General features: G+C 33.6%; 3 protein-coding genes and 2 long non-coding RNA genes across 6 annotated transcripts; 2 read left to right on the top strand and 3 right to left on the bottom strand.

The window, feature by feature from the left end:
• Positions 1-386: 386 nt before the first annotated feature.
• LOC124439879 lies at positions 387-1,300 on the bottom strand. The gene is made up of 2 exons (XR_006946492.1): positions 1,215-1,300; positions 387-476 (listed from the first exon to the last, which is right to left on the bottom strand). It is a non-coding gene; the product is annotated as an uncharacterized LOC124439879 (long non-coding RNA).
• Positions 1,153-5,378, top strand: LOC124439878. The gene is made up of 2 exons (XR_006946490.1): positions 1,153-1,854; positions 4,597-5,378. It is a non-coding gene; the product is annotated as an uncharacterized LOC124439878 (long non-coding RNA).
• LOC124439873 (serine-rich adhesin for platelets-like) lies at positions 4,026-13,098 on the bottom strand. 2 transcript variants are annotated; one of them, XM_046990149.1, is made up of 10 exons: positions 12,826-13,098; positions 12,289-12,345; positions 10,308-10,581; positions 9,379-9,495; positions 8,837-8,911; positions 8,238-8,460; positions 8,023-8,057; positions 7,579-7,630; positions 6,700-7,500; positions 4,026-6,579 (listed from the first exon to the last, which is right to left on the bottom strand). In XM_046990149.1, the coding sequence occupies exons 5-10, from the start codon at positions 8,888-8,890 to the stop codon at positions 4,505-4,507; spliced, it is 3,240 nt and encodes a 1,079-aa protein (XP_046846105.1). In that variant the 5' UTR covers positions 8,891-8,911; positions 9,379-9,495; positions 10,308-10,581; positions 12,289-12,345; positions 12,826-13,098; the 3' UTR covers positions 4,026-4,504. The 2 variants fall into 2 exon arrangements, with proteins under 2 accessions (XP_046846105.1, XP_046846104.1); XM_046990148.1 differs by lacking the exon at positions 12,826-13,098 and having other exon boundaries at positions 12,289-12,668.
• A 1,153-nt stretch (positions 13,099-14,251) lies between these two features.
• LOC124439877 (dnaJ homolog subfamily C member 9-like) lies at positions 14,252-15,997 on the bottom strand. Its single transcript, XM_046990151.1, has 2 exons — positions 15,139-15,997; positions 14,252-14,596 (listed from the first exon to the last, which is right to left on the bottom strand). Exons 1-2 carry the CDS (start codon positions 15,706-15,708, stop codon positions 14,399-14,401), a joined length of 768 nt encoding a protein of 255 aa, XP_046846107.1. The 5' UTR covers positions 15,709-15,997; the 3' UTR covers positions 14,252-14,398.
• Positions 15,998-16,078: 81 nt separating this feature from the next.
• LOC124439876 (lanC-like protein 2) lies at positions 16,079-19,864 on the top strand. Its single transcript, XM_046990150.1, has 9 exons — positions 16,079-16,356; positions 16,693-16,810; positions 16,957-17,109; positions 17,610-17,827; positions 18,005-18,145; positions 18,273-18,458; positions 18,733-18,909; positions 19,135-19,207; positions 19,594-19,864. The coding sequence occupies exons 1-9, from the start codon at positions 16,282-16,284 to the stop codon at positions 19,671-19,673; spliced, it is 1,221 nt and encodes a 406-aa protein (XP_046846106.1). The 5' UTR covers positions 16,079-16,281; the 3' UTR covers positions 19,674-19,864.
• The last annotated feature ends 31 nt before the right edge of the window (positions 19,865-19,895 follow it).

The following is a 19,895-nucleotide window of genomic DNA, read 5'->3' as shown; positions in this document are numbered from 1 at the left end:
CCATGGGTGGCCAAGAAATCTGTAAAAGCTATTTAATCGAATTCATTGTTTATTTTAAGACACCACCACAACAGGTACCTATCAGCAAATCAGAAGTCTATAAATACAACTGCGAACAATTTACCCATCTGACTAATTTCGTACGAGTCAAAATGAACGAACCCAGTAATTAACGAACAATTTAATCCTAACTCCGAAATTTCCTTCCGAACAATTGTCACATCATAAATAGGGCCAAGCATTGGTCGAGCCTTTTACTTAAAGAAACAATCGCCATCTGAAGGCAAAAACTGGAATTTATGTGACGAATACCTGTTTAACACATGTGTAAAATAGTGCTCTTTGTGCGGTTAAAGATGACATAGCTACGTTTTCGATATTCCTCCTTTCCGATACACCCTTCCATTACGTTGTACATATACATATTTGATAAAGTGCTTCCTTTATTAGTCATAGTGAACGCCTCATTTCTGACACTATAAAAACAAATTACATTATATTGAGTTACCGTTGTTATGTATTTTATTAAACAACATTTTACTATATTTTTGGAGTTTTTTAAAACTTAAATATATTTCTATGCAAATTTTCTATGCAAAAATGCCTTTATTGTGGTGTGGTCACATTTGCCTCATAATCTGATCAACGTTTATGCATCTTTTGTTAGTTAGAAACTGGTCAATTTTTACGTTTTTCAAAAAGTTATTTTGCTGACAACAGGATTCTACGGCTTTATCCTCACCGCCTACGTCATCTCTTTGCAACTGCTTATCGTTATGTACTACACTCTCGCATATGTGTACCGTGAGATAGCAAAAAGTATCAATGTGAATGAGAAAAAACACTGTTGTGAATGATTATTAATTCGCCACAGAGAGATCTCAACGTATAATATGTATGGAATTATTAAAAAAACTCTACGTAAAACCATGGGTGGCCCAGAAATCTGCAAAAGCTATTTAATCGAATTCATTGTTTATTTTAAGACACCACCACAACAGGTACCTATCAACAAATCAGAAGTCTATAAATACAACTGCGAACAATTTACCCATCTGACTAATTTCGTACGAGTAACGAACAATTTAATCCTAACTCCGAAATTTCCTTCTGAACAATTGTCACATCATAAACAGGGCCAAGCATTGGTCGAGCCTTTTACTTAAAGAAACAATCGCCATCTGTAGGCAAAAACTGGAATTTATGACGAATACCTGTTTAACACATGTGTAAAATACTGCTCTTTGTGCGGTTAAAGATGACATAGCTACGTTTTCGATATTCCTCCTTTCCGATACACCCTTCCATTACGATGTACATATACATATTTGATAAAGTGCTTCCTTTATTAGTCATAGTGAACGCCTCATTTCTGACAGTATAAAAACAAATTACATTATATTGAGTTACCGTTGTTATGTATTTTATTAAAAAACATTTTACTATATTTTTGGAGTTTTTTAACACTTAAATATATTTCTATGCAAATTTTCTATGCATATTTTCTATAATAGAAAATATGCATATAAAATATGCGTTCGTCATATTTTTGAAGGCATCGCAGATTGACTACAATTATTTTTGCATAAATTGAGATTGGCTATAATAGTTTTCGCATAAATTCAGCCAATCTGCCATGTCTTTGATTATGAAGATGGTTGTTAAATTTAAAATAGTATCATGCTCTAAATACTAAGCAGAAAAACCACTGAGATAATTATAATTGATTTAATTTACAAGCACTAATTATATATGGTTCCATCAAATGGTGCCCGCATCCTCCAGTGAAGCGATTCTAAAGCAACAATTTTGTAAATAAAAAAGATACAAAACACATGATCACGATGTGTCAAAGTGAGTATTCTTACGTGTTCAAACGGCCTTCTTTTTCATTGAAATGAGAACTACAGAAATATTCTCATAAATATATTTCCTCATATCTTTTATTTACTAAAGCTCCAGTAACCTGTTCTCTCCATCAGTTAGTAAATATTAGCAAATATTCTATTTAAAAAGTACATCCCAACACAACAAAATCAACCTGCAAATAAGAAACGTGATACAACAAGAAAACCCAAAAAATTACCTCTTAATGAGAAGTAAACACTAGTAAGAGTATGGGTACTAAAGTAAACACTAGCAAGAGTATGGGTACTAAAGTAAATAATAGCAAGAGTATGGCTACTAGAGTAAACACTAGCAAGCGTATGGGTACTAGAGTAAACACTAGCAAGAGTATGGGTACTGGAGTAAACACTAGTAAGAGTATGGGTACTAAAGTAAACACTAGCAAGAGTATGGGTACTAAAGTAAATACTAGCAAGAGTATGGGTACTGGAGTAAACACTAGCATGAGTATGGGTACTAAAGTAAATACTAGCAAGAGTATGGGTACTAGAGTAAACACTAGCAAGAGTATGGGTACTAAAGTAAACACTAGCAAGAGTATATGCCTAAAGTAAATACTAGCAAGAGTATGGGTACTGGAGTAAACACTAGCATGAGTATGGGTACTAGAGTAAACACTAGCAAGAGTATGGGTACTAAAGTAAATACTAGCAAGAGTATGGGTACTGGAGTAAACACTAGCATGAGTATGGGTACTAGAGTAAACACTAGCAAGAGTATGGGTACTAAAGTAAACACTAGTAAGAGTATGGGTACTGGAGTAAACACTAGCATGAGTATGGGTACTGAGTAAACACTAGCAAGAGTATGGGTACTGGAGTAAACACTATTAAGAGTATGGGTACTGGAGTAAACACTAGTAAGAGTATGGGTACTGGAGTAAACACTAGCATGAGTATGGGTACTAGAGTAAACACTAGTAAGAGTATGGGTACTGGAGTAAACACTAGCATGAGTATGGGTACTGGAGTAAACACTAGCATGAGTATGGGTACTAGAGTAAACACTAGTAAGAGTATGGGTACTGGAGTAAACACTATTAGAGTATGGGTACTGGAGTAAACACTAGCATGAGTATGGGTACTAGAGTAAACACTAGTAAGAGTATGGGTACTGGAGTAAACACTAGCATGAGTATGGGTACTAGAGTAAACACTAGTAAGAGTATGGGTACTGGAGTAAACACTAGCATGAGTATGGGTACTAGAGTAAACACTAGTAAGAGTATGGGTACTGGAGTAAACACTAGCATGAGTATGGGTACTAGGTAAACACTAGTAAGAGTATGGGTACTGGAGTAAACACTAGCATGAGTATGGGTACTGGAGTAAACACTAGCATGAGTATGGGTACTAGAGTAAACACTAGTAAGAGTATGGGTACTGGAGTAAACACTATTAAGAGTATGGGTACTGGAGTAAACACTAGCATGAGTATGGGTACTAGAGTAAACACTAGTAAGAGTATGGGTACTGGAGTAAACACTAGCAAGAGTATGGGTACTGGAGTAAACACTAGTAAGAGTATGGGTACTGGAGTAAACACTATTAAGAGTATGGGTACTGGAGTAAACACTAGCATGAGTATGGGTACTAGAGTAAACACTAGTAAGAGTATGGGTACTGGAGTAAACACTAGCATGAGTATGGGTACTAGAGTAAACACTAGTAAGAGTATGGGTACTAGAGTAAACACTAGCATGAGTACTCTCAAAGTATTCAAAGTATGGGTTTGGTGACATTTGACACTAATGTTGTTGAACGTTTGTACCAAGTAGCTCAGTGAATTGGCCCTACTCTTATTCTTTGTACTGTCGTTGTTTTCGAGTAGTGTTTTCGTAAAATAGCCGAGATCTTTCTTAAGAAAAAAAATGCCTTTATTGTGGTGTGGTCACATTTGCCTCATAATCTGATCAACGTTTATGCATCTTTTGTTAGTTAGAAACTGCTCAATTTTTACGTTTTTCAAAAAGTTATTTTGCTGACAACAGGATTCTACAGCTTTATCCTCACCGCCTACGTCATCTCTTTGCAACTGCTTATCGTTATGTACACTCTCGCATATGTGTACCGTGAGATAGCAAAAAATATCAATGCGAATGAGAAAAAACACTGTTGTGAATGATTATTAATTTACTACAGAGAGATCTCAACGTATAATATGTATGGAATTATTAAAGCAAATACATTGGAGCAAAAACGACAATATCCTCATAGGTTCGAAGCAAAATAATAAGACACAATTGCATTTACTAACGCAAATTTTCACGGCAAAGTTAACAGCAAAATACGGAAATTAGATATGTCTTCACTAGATTAATTAGTTTTCATTAGAACAACTATTAACATTAATTTAGTTTGAATTCAGTTCCACATCAAAGTCTAATGAACAAATCAATTCAGACTACCTCAGTCTAATGGAACATTTTTATACATGTCATTTTTTGAGAAAGAGGTAATGTTGAACCAAGAAATCAGTACAAAAATTTTTCGGATTGCTCGAGGTTTAGATCCAAACTGAGTAAAATATACTTATATAATGAAAAACCATATATACTTCATTATCCAACTACGCACATCTTTTCACAGACATACTTTTATACATATGTTGCGTCTTCAGAAGCCAAACTTAACGACCTTTGCATATTATTGTATTTTTTTGATTTGGGTAATGTCTTACTTTTTGTAGTGTCGTAGGATGGCTTTTGGGCAACTGGTGGTTTTTGTGGTTTCTTCGCAATCGGTGGCGCTTTTCCCTCAGAAAAACATTGCGTGGTGTTTCGCTTGACTTCGGAACCTCTTAGAGAAGGTGAAAATGAAGGATCAATTTTATTTTTTAGCGTTGTGAGAACGGGCTGCTCAATTTTTAGTCTGTTAGTTCGCGATTGAGAAGTTGATGATGTAATAACATTTGAATCTTGAAAATTTCTATTCTGAGCAACAACTGCAGCTGCCTGTTGAGCTATAGAAGCCATAGCCGTCTTAGATGGTTTTTCAACCATTTTTGTAACAGGAAGAGTCGTTTTATCTGAACTAATAATGTGCTGTTGGTTTATTGAATTACTTTTTGGTGAAACTGGGACAAAAGTTTGGGATTTAGTAGCAGCCACAGTTCTAGCGGAGGTATTTAAGTTTGAAGATGAATCTTTGGAATCTTTAGATACTTCATCATCTACAGACATGGACATTAAAACTTTGGTGGTACTTGGGGATGCAAGTTGATGTGGGTTATCATCCAATTCAGCTGAAGTTAGAGAAACTTGCTTTCGAGGAAAAGATACGTTGGGCGAAGAAGAAATAGATTTTTTTTGATGTAATAATGGTTTAGGCTGAATAGAAGGACGGTTGTAGGCGGGATTATTTGGGCTGGATTTTGTTCTTTTTACAGGAACGTGTTTGGAATAATTGTCATATTTAAAAGCCATTGGACTTGCATCAGATTTTTTAGAATAGACTGATTGCTTGGAAGAACTGATTTTTTCAGCCGGTTTCTCTTCTTTCATCGCGTCATTTGCTACATCAACATCAATTTTAAAGTCGGAGGTGGTCTTGTCATTTTTATAGGTATTATTTTCTAAACACTTTGTTTCAATGTCTTCACTAGAGCTGATTTGGACAAAGGCGTCTTTTGAAGATGTTTTCTTTTGAGTTCCAATGTTGCTTTCCTCTTCAATTTTTTTTATCTCAGCTATTTGTTGTTCTTTGTTTTTTGATGTCTCGAAATCTTCAATAATTTTAGCATCAGTTTTCTTTCTTGTATTCTTAAAAATTGCACTCTCAACATAAGATGGCTTTCGCTCAATTTCCTCAACTGAACCGCTCACTGACTTATGCTCTTTCATTGACATTGATTCTGGACTATCTCTTCCCGAACACTTCACAGAAAAATCTGAAGTTTTACTTTTTTCATCGATTGGTAAAGCAACAGGTTGAATGGATTTCTCAACGCTTTGACTTGATGATTTTGAAGGAGCAAATTGAGGCTTTCCCTGCGAGACTTGAGCAAGCATTTTCTTGAACAATGGACGATTAACTAGCTCTTCGCTCTTTGGAGGAGATGGTGACGGCTGTGTTGTGTTTTTTTCAGATTTATCTTCAGCTTCTTCCACCATTATCTCATTCTTTAGTGTGACAGAACTTTCTTTGGTTTCTGGAAGATTCGTTACAGGAGCGACAATAGGTGTTGGAGCAGGCATAGGAGATGTTTCACCATTTGGATTAAGTAGATTTAAAGGTGTAACTCCTGCGATTGGCATAGCACCTACTTGAGATTGCTGGAGTATCATTTGCTGTAGCAACATATTTGAGAGCATTTGTTGTTGTTGTTGTATCAACAACTGTTGATTGTTAACATCAAGCTGCTGTTGAGGGTTTTGAAAAATAGCTAACAAAGACTGTAATTGTTGTTCGGCTGTCAACAACTTAATATTTTGATTTGTTGATAAATTATCGTTTTTGTCAACTGTTTTCATCTCAGGATTGTTCTTTCCATCAACCTTGTCCAAAGAAGGTCTTGATAAAATCTCATCTTCCATCTTTTCTTTCTTCATTTCATTGGAAATGTTTAAATTTTGCTCATTTTCATGTTCTTTATCACTAAAATCAGTTTCTTGACTTTCATCATCAGACTTGATGTCTTGTGATTGTACGTCATTTCCATCATCGTCAACATCTTAAAATTTAAAACATAAGTTGTGTAACAAAGTTTATGCTATTTTGTGTTGTGTTTACAAAAGATCTTTTCTTACAACATGTGGAATTTTGAATTAACACAACGTAAAACACAGCTTACCTACTGGAAAGTCAATATATTCAACTTGTTTTTCACATTCATCAATTGGTGGAGGAGCTGTCTCCGGTGGCGGGGGCGCAATGAATACTGGGAATGGTGTCTTATGTTCATTACAAGGATCGTCTATAGCCATAGATTTTTTCAGGTAAGATGTCTGAAGCTCATTTGAACTTTCTGGAGGAATTAAGGTCGTTGAACCATGAGATGTTGAAGGAGAAAGTGGGATTGAAGAAGACAAAGAACAAGAAGGACATTTTGGACTATCATCTAACGTTTTGGATGAAGATGATATAGACGAAGGAGAAGATAGTGAAGAATTATGGCATGATAAAGTATCACGAGGTGAAGTAACAGGAGAGGTTGAACTAGTAGAAGTTGAAGTTGCAGGAGAGGTTGAACTAGTAGAAGTTGAAGGAGAGGTTGACATATCAGGTGAAATTGAAGCAGCCAAAGATGCTGAAGAAATAGGATTAGTTAAAGATTTTGTTTGATTTAAGAGATTAGAAGTCGCTGACGGTATATTGTTGTCTTTTTCACTCGACGTTACTTCGACATTTACGTTAGCTGTAGATAATGTAGATAACATTTTTGGTGGTGATGGAGCTCTGCGTTTTTTCATTTCAGTGTTATTAAGACTTATACTGGAACCATAAATGACATTGGTAGATTTCCCACTGCTTGGAGGTAGGGGTGCTTTCTTCTTGGAAGGTCTTTTCGACGGTAATGTGTGACAATATGTTTTAGTGACAGCTGGGTCACTTTTGCTGGGTTTAGCCAAAGTATGACCGGATGGTTTTCTTTCTAAAACACAAGATTCCGTGCAGGAAAACAAATAAGTATTTCAAAGTAGAACTACAGTAAATGTTAATGCTATGATACCTAAGCTTCTTTGATCTGCATTTCCCCCCTCTTTTTTCACGCTATCATTGCTCTGTCAAGATAGAATAAAATTAAATTTCAAAACCTGAATGGACACAGCTATAGTGGCAAAATTTTATACATTCTTTAAAAAAAATGCACTAAGGTCGTCTTTCATCTTGTAAGTGCCGTAAACTGCAAAACATTTTCTGTTTAGCATGGTATACACTACAATGCTACCATTGCAAAAATGAGTCCACCTTGAACATTTCGTGACAGCATATAGACGTGATATCGCTTTGCAAATCTACAACATTGCGCATGCCCAGTACTATTTTTTATTTATTTTTAAAACAAATAAGGTCCACTTGCAAATATAATCAGATTATCGAGATAAGGCTATCATACCAGAGTTCTATTTATTATAGCATTTTTAAAAAAGCAATCAGTATATGCTATGCTGACCTTGCTTAGGTTTTCAACAGAACGTCCTTGAATTTCTACAACAAAAAATCGAATTAAAAATCATTAAACTCAACATGAACAGTTGGAACATCTCTTGCAGAGTTAAATGCCTTGATTTACGAGATGCATTAACTCAATACATGAATCTAGTTGGACTTGGACTGGTATCACAACACAACTTAAATATAAGTAGCTACATGATTTTAACAGCCTACCTCTTTTAGAAACTAAGCGTATCTTGTCCGTACTCAAATCGCCAATTCTGAGAGACAAATTCACACTGTCCTTGGTTTGCTGCATAACTTCGAAATAATATTCATTTACGGTGAGGTTTTCTTGAGTACACACTGTCTTTAGAGCTCTTTTTAAGGTATCAGTCTTGTAGAAACTGTATAGACAGACTTTTGAAGATGGAAGACAGATTTCCAGATTAACCATCTTAAAAAATGAAAAGCACATTATAAAATACCAATCATTAACCAGGGAATCTATGAAAATGCACAAAGAAGTTGGCAAAGCATTATGTCACTCTACAAAGAAGATAAAATAGTTTGAGAAGAAATTTTCTACAAAGTGAATTGTAATAATATCCAATGCAATACTATATGCCTTCTATTTTAATAAGTCTATAGGTAGTTACTGCAGTTATTTTTTGAATAAAACAGAAGTAGGTATGATTGTCAAAGTAGCCTATAGACACTTACTAACTAATGTCTACCAATCATGATAAAAATACAAGCAAGATCACGTCCAGATGGCCAGAACACATATTACCATGCTTAGCAAATTCATACGTGATTTATGATCGTGTTACCTTATCAAAATTTTCTTTTTCTAGCTCCTTTCCTTTACGAATCGTTGAAGCCATTCTTGAAATTGTGTCGTAAAACTGAAAAACAATGCGTGAAAATCTAATTAAACGTTTATTGGTTTATTTTAACATGGATTAATTTCAAAATTACGATGATGATGAACTGTATACAGAGAGCACAAATTGCACAAGCAAATACAAAGAGCAAAGTCTTTTACAATAAGTATATGACACAGTGACGTGTACAAGTAAATGGTAAAATTTTTCTAGGGAAAGAGCAAAGCTTATAAAGGGCAGGACGTTATAACTTTTCAAACCACGAATTTTTTCAAGCATCACAAAAGCACTTAATGTCCAAAGAAAAATGATATTGTTTTGTCTTCCCTTTCCAAATTATATTGTTGTTACTGACAATGAGATAGCATGCTGGTGTAACTGTCTCTATACTTATGTAAATGCGCATGCTTCCTTCCCAGTTTATTACATCAATCATACAATGACTTCATGAAAATTTTCGAAGAGCAACAGATGTAAAAATAATCTACCTGAAGCGCAACAGATTTACTCGCGAACTTTGCTCCAAATTTTTCTTGATCTTCCCAGCAAACAATATTGCCTTCAATACTTGTCTTCGTTTGCCAACTTATGACAGAGTCAATCACCTATACACATATGAGAAAAATAATTTTTTAATCTTTCTTGCATATGATGAAATGTTAAATCGTTTTCATCAAAGATTACGGGACTTTAAACTTCTTTTTGTACAACCAGGAAATTGATATAAAAATATAAAAAATAAGCATATAGAACACATCCATTCAGCTCTTACTAAGGGGGAAAATTCTTGTTGGGGTGAATGAACAGGACTCGTTTTGAACAGCATCACCGTAAACAAAGGGTGTTTAGGTAGTACAAGTTGGGATGTGGTAGTACAAGTTGGGATGTGTCTATGTACAACGGCACGATCTCGCTGACTGGCAAAAATTACGGCAAAATTTGATCATTTTTACCGTAACTTAAACGACAAAGATTCATCTCAAAATTCGGGACGTGTCTTATATTTAATTATAAGAAGCTATCGCTTTTTTAAATTATGCGTTTTAAAATATTATTTTCTCTTAAAAAACCCGTTTTCAAGGATCGATGGTAGAAAATTTTGTTGTTTTCATTGCAATACAGAGGACAAGAACTGCTTCATTAAGACAACCATTAGCAATGTAAATGTTTTTTAATAACAAATTAGCAGTTGCTTGACGTCTAATTGAATGAACTACTTTGTTTAATGGAAGACATGAATTGATTGCAACCTCCGTTTGGCATTGATTTGGGATTGTAACTTCTCTATTAAAAAAACTGCCTTGTCTCTCTGCTTCATCATCGATGTTTAATTGCTTACATGTATAATTTAGTTTTTCAGTTAAGAATGAAGTGTTCTCCGTAGAGTCTCCATTTTTTATGAAAACAATCAACTCACCCTGACAAAATTATCAATCTCGTTGTCGATGACTAAAATCCTGAAAGGATATTTTACATGGTGGAAACCAACTCGGATCAAGTATATGGGTAGATAATCCGATTTCAAGCTGAGCCAATTGGCTCCCTCGATGATAAATATGAGGCCGTGGAAGGTCGCGAGTAAATGCTCACTTGGTCGTAAAAAAAGCGACAAATGACGTGAAGAATCTTCACTTTGACTTCTTTTAAACGCAGTGACAGGAGGTGATGGTGCAGTCTTTGATTTTTTTTCACTAGAAATAAATAAATATTATAAATAAATTTATTTGTAGTTATTAATTCATTGTAATTTCTTATCCTAAATTCACCCTTGGTTAGGAATGAAGTTAAGTCACAGTTAACACACAAAACTTTAATAGTCTATACGCGTAATTCTTCCATCGTTGTTAAATAATACATCAACACATGAAATTCTGCAGCTAATGGTGTTAAATGGAAAAAATTGCTTTGCTAAAACTAAAACTTTGTATAATATAAAGGAATAATGAATATTCTAATCATAAAACAACTTTAGTTTACGCATCACTTGCAACAAAACGATAGAAACATATAGCTCATGATTCAAAAGTTTCGAACAACTCTCATTGAGAGAATTTATAATCTTGTGACTCTTGTCTAAGCTTCAATAAATAAGCAAAAGAGCACCAAACCGAATTAACTATAGGATGAAGCAAATAACGCGTCTGTTCAGGAGCGATATCTGCTTACAAGATTTTGTTATAATTAACAATCCAGTTAAACGGTCCTTTAGTTACAATTATAACTTTAAATTGTTCTGTAGTTAATCAACAGGGTAATTTGATGTACGTAGAAAGTACATACTCTCCAGAACTCCCTGTCTTTTGCAAATATTGTGCCTTATAGACTGATTCACTAGAATATTTTACTGACCGATTGGCCCATAAATATCTTAACTTAGCAATGAATTCGCGAAGTTTTATGTAAAGTTTAAAATATAAAATAAAGAAATACTACATTAATTAAAAAACTGTACAGACTTTAAGAAAATAATTTAAAATGATAATGCTATCACATAATAATGACTATGAGACTGACAGACTTTACATGCATGTTTTAAGAAAATAAGATAGCAACTAATATAATAGATTAAAGAACAAACCGATGTCAAATAAAAAAAAACAAAGCTTGCTGAAATAAAGTACTTTTTTACATATAAATTTACAATATTGATCGAACAAAGACCAAGTCTATCGTCCGTCGCAAAATCGTTTCAAAGCCCACATATTTACATAATAGTTTTCTAGCAGCGTTTTACAAATAAAAACCATTTTTTTCTTTCGTGCCAGTGCACTGGCCAAACTAAACGAAAACGAATTTTCAATTCAGATAAATAAAATGAAAGCAAGTTAATTTGATGCAACCGCAAAGCAGCTACCGGTATTTATCATTAAGAGTTTATTCGAAATTTCGAATGCGTGACCCGCTACATAGCTAATATTTTACTTTTTTTACACCAAATTGTTCAACAGATTGATATCCTTTAACTTTATTGTTAACAAGATTATGTCGAATGAAATAAGTAATTAAGTTTCACGCCTCAACAAGTCTTTTTTGGCATGAATTAAGCGACAGTTTTCGAACAGACCTTCGATATGAAAATGTAAGGTGGAATATATTTACACAGCAGTATATAAACGGAATACAAATTGTAACTTACATACGCTCGTCTAAAACCAGCATTTCAAAAATTTGTCGTCTCGAGAAAGTATTAGACTACTTCGAAATAATCTTGTGTACAGGAGAAATATTTAAGTGATCAATCAATGCAACAAATGTTTAACATTACAGGTAAAATATTTGGAGTATATGTTATAAACAAGACTAATTTCATTCGTTTGTACCACCGTATGTGTATTATTGTGTATGTATATTACTCAATTTAGATGACACAGAGTTTGAAAAATAACATAGACACAAACCTCAATAATCGTTTATCTTTGGAATCTTCGCTGTTCGTATTTTTTGAATTTTTCTCACTAGAATAAATTTCCATGCTCATGAGGATAAAACAGTTGGGGGTTGGGAAAGTATACCACAATAAAATAACTGTGCTATTTCAATGAAATGGCTTCACAGTCATTACTCTAATTCATACAACATCGTTTTCGCGATTTGTAAAATTTCTATAATTCACAAATTAAATGTCGTCATTTCAGAGTTCTTTAATGACGGGAAGGAACGAAAAGCACTTATGTGCAAGAGACGAAGCAATTTATTCACTATGAGCAATACACAAACAAAATTTGCATGCCTATCTCGAAAAGAATTAGTGTTAGTTCACCATTCAAGTTAAAGTGATTAATTGCAAAGGAATCGGGGACGACATAATAGCTTAAAAAAAGAATCTAGACTTATTGGAATGAAATATGGTCATATTGATAACGACTACGGCACAAACGAGAAAGCCGCACTGCACGTTTCTCAGGAATTAATGTGACACACTGTCAATCACCTACCTTCGAAGATTTTCTCACGCTTTTCTTTCCCAGCATGAAAATAATAACATTTCATAGATTTGAGTAATACTACTCATTCCTTTGAATATGCAGGATAAATATCAACCAGAGCAAACCGGCAGAATTCAAACCAGTGTATCTTCAACAAACATATTGTTTTATTTGTAACTATGAGCCGAAAAATTTATGCAAAAAAACAAAGCATCTTTTTGGTTTTCAAAACGTCTTTTGGTTTTCAGATTCGTCACACGATTTGACATGAAACAATAGATCATTCTCGATCTATATCATCAAAATTCAAAACGCACGTCGAAAAGCAACGATTGCGTAATGGTAATATAAATTAAAACTGGGCGAACACTGCAAAAAAACAAAACTGGAAATAAAAATTTCCCAGCCAATCACATCGCGGGGTTTAGAAATCTTAACAAAAAGCAATTGATAAGTTCATTAAGTTGGGAGAAATAAAAGACAGTTAAGTCACCTCGACAATTGGCCACAAACGACATTTCAAAGGCTGCTCTATGTCTGAGCATTTTTTTTAAATTTAAAACAAGGGTAAGGTTAGGCTATTATTATGTTGGTGGTAACCATCATTTAAGTAGTTTGTGTAAGACAAAAAAGCGCAATTACCAGCAATGTGAAACCAAGTCATTTTGATCAAACGACCGCATTGTGCTTACAATTGTTAAGAATATCAAATAGTCAAAATGACTCAGTGAACATTAACATACAATAATTTCACGAACTGGACCAACCTGGACGATGAAAATCTACATACAAGTTGAATTATTTAACGATGTTAACTTTGGGTCAAAAATCAAGCGTTTGGTTCGGATAAAATGAAAACACTGCCACAAAAGCATGGAATACAAACGCACAAAATAGAACTACTCTATTTAATTTTGCAGAAAACTCACAAATTCTCAATAATAAAAAATTAAGTCAATTTTATTTTTGAATGATTTTGGTGTGAAAAGCTGGATATGGCCATGCATTACTTAAAATGCTTGATAAAAAATCGCTCAATATGGTAAAATTTTAGTTAAACATTAAAAACAATTATTGTTTAGACAGTTTCTGATATTCGTAGCAGTGAAGTAAGATAATGTATTGTGTATGTTTAACAATTTAGAATTGACGCAAAGTTCAACATTATGACATCAAAAAACAGCTGCAAGTGTAAATAAGTTGAGCTGTGGAAAAGCCTTGAAGACAACTTAAATTGTCTATTTGACTACAAACAGCTGATTGAGTCTGTAATGTTTAAATGTTAAGTAGTATACTTTGAAATCTCGATGTATTTTCTTCACAGTGCAATTTCAAGTTTTTATTTGACACAAGCAACAAAATCATGTGTTTTAATGTGAATGGAATAGAACAGTGAAGTATTTTACCTTGATTTGACAAATCAACATCAACCACATTTCAGATTTGAACGTTTTTTGTGAAACATTTGAAATAATAATAATGAACATAAGCTTTCATACTAACACAAAAAAAATAAGCTACAGAATGATTAAGTTTATCCAGAGTATCTGTCATCTTTAACAGTGGAAATGAGTAAAGAAATCTATTTTTTTGACTTGGCAATTTTTCTTTTCTTGCTCTGACTTGTGCCTGCATACTTTTCTTCCAAATTGGTGAGAAAATTGTTCATTTCACTCTTTCTATCATTCTGTCGTTTAGCAATCAAAGCAGACAGATCATTATCACTATGAACACCCATTTCTTTGGCTAATTTCTCTGCTTCAACAGCTTCTTGCTTTGCCTACAACATGATCAACATCATAAATGGAGATAATATACAATATAAATTTCCAAAATATTAATATCATTTGATATACTATCTTGGACATGTGAAATAAAACACAATATTTTTTCAATCTTATAAAAAAATTCACAGGATAATATGCAGGTCATTCAAAGTAATATAGCCTCAGGCAAGACAAAGAACTTCTAGCATGATAAAAATACCTTAATTTAACAACAACATGCATAACTGATTGAAAATATTTGTGAATTCTCATTCATCAAGAAACTGCCATTATGTTATGTCTGGAAAGATCTTGGAATAACTTAAGGTTCAAGGAAGGCTATAGCAACAATTGAACAACCAACAAAAATTTTAGAAAAAATGAGAAACACAAGACCAATTAAATATTACATCCACCATGGTTAAGAATTGTAAAAAAAATTAATGTGCAGACCATTCAGCTGACAAGCATTCATTTGAATTGTAAGTGGCAACCACAACTGAGCAATTAAATCACGATTTAAGGTATACTTGTCATTGAGCTATTTGCTTCAAACCTTTTGTTTTCTAGCTTTTCGCTTTTTCTTATCAACTTTGGTAAAACTTTCCAACTTTGGTAATTCACCCTTGTCAATGGCACTTTGTAAAATCTTCCTAAATCTACCTTCATCATCTTCAGTTGAACACAAAACGTTTTCCAAGATTCCTTCCATATCTCCTTCACACTTTATATAAGCTGATTTCAAATCATTGAGTTCCTCAACAGAATCTTTGTACTTCTTTTCAAATTTTTTAATATCTTCATTTGTAATTTTAGGAAATAACAACCTCCAATAATACATCCAATCGCGTTCTTCTTTCACTATTTCATCGCCAATTTCACCTGTTTCATCGTAAGCTTTACGGAGATGCTTATCCGATAATAAAGAGTGTATTTTACTTATCGCTTGAAATTTCTTTGTAGCGTTCTGTTTGTGTTCACTGCCAACTCTGTCTGGGTGTACTTTCAAAGATAATCGTCGATACGCTTTCTTAATCTCAGCATCAGAAGCTGTTTTCTCTACTCCAAAAATCTCATACAAATTACTACAGCCAAATAATGAGTTTAGTTCGTCTAAAAAGCTCATAGTAAATTCGCAAAAGAAAAAAATATATACGTCTTCTTTACAGTCTACGTTGTTCGTATGAAACTCGTTGAAACTCAAATTTCCACTTCAAAGCCCTCACCCTGCATAGCCACTTTACTCTTTTCCAATTCTTTACTCTCTGTCAATAATCAATATCAGTGGTCAAAATTTGTTTTCTTGCAAGAACAACGTAGGAAATGATGGAAACACAATCTATGCTTTGAGAAATTGTGAAGACTTTTATGAACAGAGGAGCTGTATAATTAGTATCATTCAGAATGAGGTTAACGTTGAATCCAGAATACTAGATATAGTTAATAATTGTTACTATGGTATCATTGTTGGTATGCCTCATGGTATGTGCCTATGGCTATATGTTTACTACGTTGGTCGCTGGGCAAGACTAGTAGAATTTGTAACAGAGTATTTCGTTAAAAGGGGCTCATACTGTCCAACTGGAACATGACTGCAAATGTTATTTATGTATAAACAAGCATAAATGAATAAGGAAGTCAACTTTCAATAATAAATCTTATTTCTAATTCTATTTTACTGGTTATTCAATTTTTGGAAATGAGTGGAAAAAGAGAATTTGAAAATCCTTATTCTGATGAAATAAGTGGCAAACTTGTTGAGAATTCTGGAAAGGTATCGTATTTTTACAGCAATATTTACCAAGGACCAAATTCATAGTTGCAGTTGGGTAGCCAGCCATCAAATTTTGGTCCTGCTATGCTAAATTCTGATCATTAACAATATTCATTTCTTTAGAAATCTATTGTTTTTACAGCAAAATTACCATAGCAGGACCAAAGTGATGAGCATTTGTCCTTAGCAATTCTGTCATTAGATCAATCATTTCTGGGTTCCATACATGCAAGAACATGTAATCAAATTCCATTCATTCATCTCATTCCACTTTTGTCATATTTTAATTTTAACTTTTTCAAGATTGATATTATCCTTGACATATCATCTTTGTAGGTTTGCCAACCTTTAGAGCTTCGATTGAGACATAATATTGAGAAGTATTTAAACCATTTACATAATGGCTTGAAGTATTCGAATCCCCATGATTACTCTGTTTACACTGGATCTGCTGGTATTTTATTTTATCATTTAATGTATTTGCAAATAACTCTTTGTTTTTATTGACAATTAAGTGACATACATTGCTATTATAATAATATTCAATTGTGTAAAATCATTATTTTGCCATGTACAGGAAATTGCTTCATCTTTCTTAAGGTATTGCATTACTTTACCTTCATGTCGCCTCAACTGTTTTATCTCAAAATGTGGGTGAACAAACAAGGTTGTTGACCAAAGCTACAGATATTATTGAAGGTGATTTGCGCAGACTGAGCAGAAGGCGTGTCACATTTCTTTGTGGTGATTCAGGTGATCAATGATAATTTACACTCAGTAGCTGTTACTTCTGGAAATTTACTTGAATGATTTCCTGTAATTCTTAATAATGTTTGATCAAAGTTATTGTATGACTCCTTTGTAATATAAAAATAAAACAACATCATCAAAGTTTGCTTTTTTTTGCTCAAAACTTTCTACAATATTTTTTACGTTACACCTAAGAAAGCTAATTAGTAAGGTTTGAAAACTGGTGTTTACTGCATACCAGTGAAGCATGAATTCATTATTGCCACTTATGCTTCTTGCTCCATTTTCATATAGTGTGAAATGTAATTGCTATTGTGGAACCATTATAGTTCAGCAGATGTCAACTCTATTACAATCAGTGGAATAGCCAGACCACAAGCTAAAAAAAATAGAATTGTAAAGAAATAATAAATGATAATAATCAGTTAATTTTACATGAGCACGACCAAACTTGCAGACTGGCTACCCCATCGATTGCTACAGTTATTTCTTTATTTCTGTAGGTATTTTATCCATTGCTGCAGTGTTGTATGCAAAGCTCGGACAAAAACAAAAAAGTGATGAATGTCTATCTGCCCTATGCTCCTTGCATCGTGACATAGGAGATGATTTGTCTCTGCCAGATGAATTGCTGTATGGTAAAGCAGGATACCTCTATTCTCTCTTATTTGTAAAAACTCATTTAGGAAAAGACCAGTTGTTGGATCATATTGCTGAAAAGGTAACTAAAGACCCACTTCCACAGTTCTGCTTCAATTATCACTGTAGATTTTAAAATATAGAAATTTACAAAGTTCTTGTTGATTCATGCGAAATGTACTTGTCGCTTCCTCAAATAATATGCCATTATTTTCATTTGTTTTACTTTGTGAAGTACAAGTAAAAATATCTTTTGTAGGTTGCCTCAGCCATGTTGCATTCTGGAGTTAGTCTTGCTCAAAAGAAACATACCACATCTCCCCTAATGTATGCTTGGCATGGTAAATATTACGTTGGAGCTGCTCATGGTATTGCTGGAATATTGTACATGTTATTACAGGTTTGATGATTTGCAAAATATTACAATATATTCATACATAAAAATTTCCTAGATTTTTCAATAAATATCTTGTTTTGTTACTACTACTTAAACTTTTTAAATACATAAACCGTTATATCTTCTTTAGCTTCATCCATACAGTCATGCTGTGAAAGAACATATAAACGAAATTCAGGGCAGTATTGACTATCTACTCACAGTACGATTCCCATCGGGAAACTATCCATCCTCCTTTGAAAATGAAAAGGATCGTCTGATCCACTGGTGTCATGGTGCTCCTGGAGTTGTGTTTTTAATGTTGAAAGCATTTCAGGTTTGTTTGTACAATCATTGTAACGGAAGATCTTTTTTTAGAACAAAAATTTTTCTTTACAAAGAATTCATGTCATCCATTTTGACCAGTTGCAGAATGTAGCTATTTTTCATGATCGTCATAAGCGTTTTTCAACTCAGGAGTAGATTTTTTGTTTAACTAGAGTTGTTTATTTCACCAAAAATGTTAGCAATCTACCTGAACGTACGCAGTGCCTACCACCTTTTATGTGTTTCACCTTCGCGTAACGATGCATAACAATTTTATCATTAAGGTGTTTGAAGAAAAGAGGTACCTGGATGCGGCAATATCTTGTGGGGAAGTTGTTTGGAAACGTGGTTTGTTAAAGAAAGGTTATGGTATTTGCCATGGTGTTTCTGGGAATGCCTACACCTTTTTAGCCCTTTATAAACATACGGAAAATGAGCTTTATCTTCATAGAGCATTGAAGGTTAGCGAATATAATTAAAAATTGAATGTTACAATAATTTTAGCATACATCTATGTTGGGAAATGATTTCAGTCTGCAACCGTCTCCCAAACTTCGTTAGGAAGCCTTTAGATTGAATAACTGTTTTTGCATCGTCTCTGCATGCCTTCCACAAGCTGAGGGTCCTTGGATTTTATATGGTAGTCATGATAATAAACATTTTGGAATATGTCAATTGTCCCCTAGTTTGCTGAATGGACATTTTCGTATGGGGAACATGATTGTCGGACTCCTGACGCACCGTTCTCATTGTTCGAAGGTAAATTTTATACCATTTGTGGTCAAGGGGGCTTTTTTCAGCATATGATATACAAGCTTCATACTACGACGTATTATTTTTAAAGGAAAAATAATTTACTTCACTCCAAATTAACGAGAGGAAAGAAGTGCAATATTGGAAAATAAATAAATAGTTATATTTTAAATTTCTGATGTTGAATATTTTGTATTCTTTTCTATTTTTTTCAGCTAATAAGAGCATAGTGTGTCGCTCTTTGTTTTGGACTGTGTTTGATCTAGAAGGTTGCAAGCTTTCCAACAAAGAACAAATTTTGTCTTTTTGATTAACGAGAATTCGTTACTCAAACAAAAATTTAATTGACGTACGTAAGAGTGCATTCCTTAATGCTTTTTATCTTTGTGTAGGACTCGCGGGAACCATTTATTTTTGGTCAGATCTTCTCGATACCAAGAAATCTCGCTTTCCAGCTTTTGAACTTGGCTAGAAAACATTTGGCTACGTAAAAGAAAGTTTGTGTATTGTATGTAAACGTAAATCACAATTTACTCGCCTTTTCACAACAGGTTCACTTTCCTTTTCAAGAATTGCATAATAATTATAAAGTTAAATGCATGTTGTGCAAACAAAGTTGTAAAAAAGATTTTGTTAAAAAATAGAGAGTAATCACTTCTAAAATGATTCTTCTGCTGTTTTGGTTTATGCAAAC

This window comes from Xenia sp. Carnegie-2017, unplaced genomic scaffold (genome assembly GCF_021976095.1).
Source record: "Xenia sp. Carnegie-2017 unplaced genomic scaffold, XeniaSp_v1 HiC_scaffold_2, whole genome shotgun sequence".
Taxonomy (NCBI): Eukaryota; Metazoa; Cnidaria; class Anthozoa; order Malacalcyonacea; family Xeniidae; genus Xenia; species Xenia sp. Carnegie-2017.
Note: the sequence above shows the minus strand (reverse complement) of the source record. Positions and strands in the feature narration are given on the sequence as shown.